Raw genomic sequence first — 2,264 nt, forward strand, 5'->3', positions numbered from 1 at the left:
TCACGCTCGCCCGAGCCCGCCTGCGCAGCTGCACCAGCCCCTGTGGTGTCTCTCCCCGAGGGGGGGCCTGCGCTCCCCACAGGTTGGTGCCGCAGCCCCAGCTCCCCCCGCCTGACCCCGTGCCCGACGGCGAAGCCCGGCTGCAGACCCCTGCAGCCCTCAGAGGGGTGGTGGTGGCCTTCCACTGCCACCCTCTCCTTATGTCCTGAGCCTGTGGGCACCCAAAACACCTCACATTCCCCCCCAGCCCACGCTGGAGCTCAGCCTGCTACTGCTTGAGCTGCACCATGTCCATCTGTGCCTGTGCCACCACCACGACTGCCTACAGTGCATAGAAATGGCTGTGCAGTTACAGGTACTGCAATTATTAGGAACCCACAAGCTTGACCCATCCTTCAGAGTAGTTAACCAGAAGGTTAACCTGGTGACTGCACTGTCCACAACCTTTAAAACTCGCTTGCACTTTTCCAAGCAGATACTGCAGGTTGACACTGCCTTAGCCCAGGCAGTTGAGCCTCAGACTAGTAGATGGTGACCAGACTTCAGTGGGAAGTGAATGGCAAAGGGTGCTGGAGGCTTCCAGTTGTACAGCAGTTCAGTCAAGCAGCTCTGGCCAGAGAAGACCTAGGGCTCCAGCCTTCTTCTGATCTCATCAACAAGCTTTTCTCTTGGGATATCAACCTACAAAGCAAACAGAGAGAAGGAGGCAGTAGCACTGGAACCCTGAGCTGAGCATGGTTCAATCTGGCCCTAAGGACTTGCTGTGGACTTGTTGGTACACAGTTCGTGACTCGTTTTCTGGAGCAGTCACCCGACAGACCTGTGCTATAGCTCCCCAGAGGAACAACGTCCCTGAGGGAAAACGCAGAGCCTTTCAGTAATCTCTAGATTTTGGAAGCACTTTTGAAACTTGATGTAAAAAGGCATTCTCACCTCCTCTCTTGTTGCAACATCTCGCAGCTTGACAACTCCATCTGTCAGTTCTTGCTCTCCTACAATAGCAGCAAGGGGGATCCCCATGTTCTCGCAATACTGCAGCTGCTTCAGCAGTTTAGGATCCTTTTTGTACAGCATCTCTGCCTAGGAGGGAGTGGAAAAGGTGAATCATGAATGCAAAATTTGCTCTGATGGATCTTGGAGCGAAACAGCCAGCACCAAAACTTGCAGCAAGCGCTTGCCTTTAGTGCTGTCAGCTGTTCTCCTTCTCTGCCTGCTAGATCTCAGACAGATCTTGAAGAGACACCACACTAATGGAATTGGTCTTGCTGTGCTACAGCTCCCTTCAGACACTCCCTCCCTCACCCATACCAGTGCCAAGCCCAAGTCCTTACGGTACCTTGATCCCTGCGTCCCACAGCTCGGAGATAAGCTTCAGTCTCGCAGTGAGTAAGTGTTTGTGAGGCGTAGCCACCAGCACTTGTGTCTCCGTTGTTCGAACTTTCTCCCCGGAAGCCTGCAGGGACAGACACACTCGTGAGAGTGACTGGCTCTGAGGGAATCTGCAGGTCGCAACAGAAGCTCATCTCACCTTATCTTCAGACCTTAACCTAGCTCCCCAAAACAAGTATACTTAAAAGCTAACCATCACCATTCAGTGAACGTTACTGAGCAAGGCTAACCTCCCAGAAGCAAAAAGAGTGCACAGATAAGACAATCTGGGCCCCAGAGAATCTGCATTGTGACACGTTACCTAATTGCGTGCTGCCGTTCCCATGGGGTTTTGGCCTGCCTCCCTCCCTCCTGGATGGGACCTGGACAGCTTTCCAATGTCCCCTTTGATTCCTCAGGTAGAAACATCTCACTTGCTATGAATCACAAGCTCAGAACTAAACACAGTGATGAATTTCCTCACAGGCTTTCCTAGGGTGCTCATTACAGACCAAGTACCACGTTCATCACTTCACAATCCCCAGGACAGAAAACTTTGCAGGCAAGACACAAGAGAAAGGTGACTGGGGCATAGAATTCAGAGCCAGGATCAGAGCTCAGAGCCTGTCTCCAACACATCTTTGGCATCTACTACAAAATGCTGCCCTCAGCTGCCCACACCTGCATCCTGATGGGCTGCAGAAAAGGAGCTCCATCTTCTGTGCATGGACATTCAGGCATGAGAGGAGCCACCCTCTCCCCCAAAATTTTTTCTCCTTGAACACTGTGGAGCTGTAGAGCTCTCTACTAAATGATAGCCAGCTTCCTAGAGCCCTCCCCCATGGACCACCTGCAGCACCTACCTTTACTCTCTGCTCTAGGATGGAGAAGATCCG

General features: G+C 52.4%; 1 protein-coding gene across 1 annotated transcript; it reads right to left on the bottom strand.

Moving 5' to 3' along the window:
- Positions 1 to 624: 624 nt before the first annotated feature.
- LOC104168215 (histidine--tRNA ligase, cytoplasmic-like) lies at positions 625 to 2,261 on the bottom strand (the record flags this gene model as incomplete). The annotated part of the gene is made up of 4 exons (XM_009708719.1): positions 625 to 681; positions 934 to 1,080; positions 1,337 to 1,453; positions 2,232 to 2,261. Coding segments are annotated over 4 exons (351 nt in total), but the record flags the coding sequence as incomplete, so codon positions are not given.
- Positions 2,262 to 2,264: the final 3 nt, after the last annotated feature.

Source organism: Cariama cristata, unplaced genomic scaffold (genome assembly GCF_000690535.1).
Source record: "Cariama cristata isolate BGI_N322 unplaced genomic scaffold, ASM69053v1 C11293942, whole genome shotgun sequence".
In the NCBI taxonomy this organism is placed as follows: domain Eukaryota; kingdom Metazoa; phylum Chordata; class Aves; order Cariamiformes; family Cariamidae; genus Cariama; species Cariama cristata.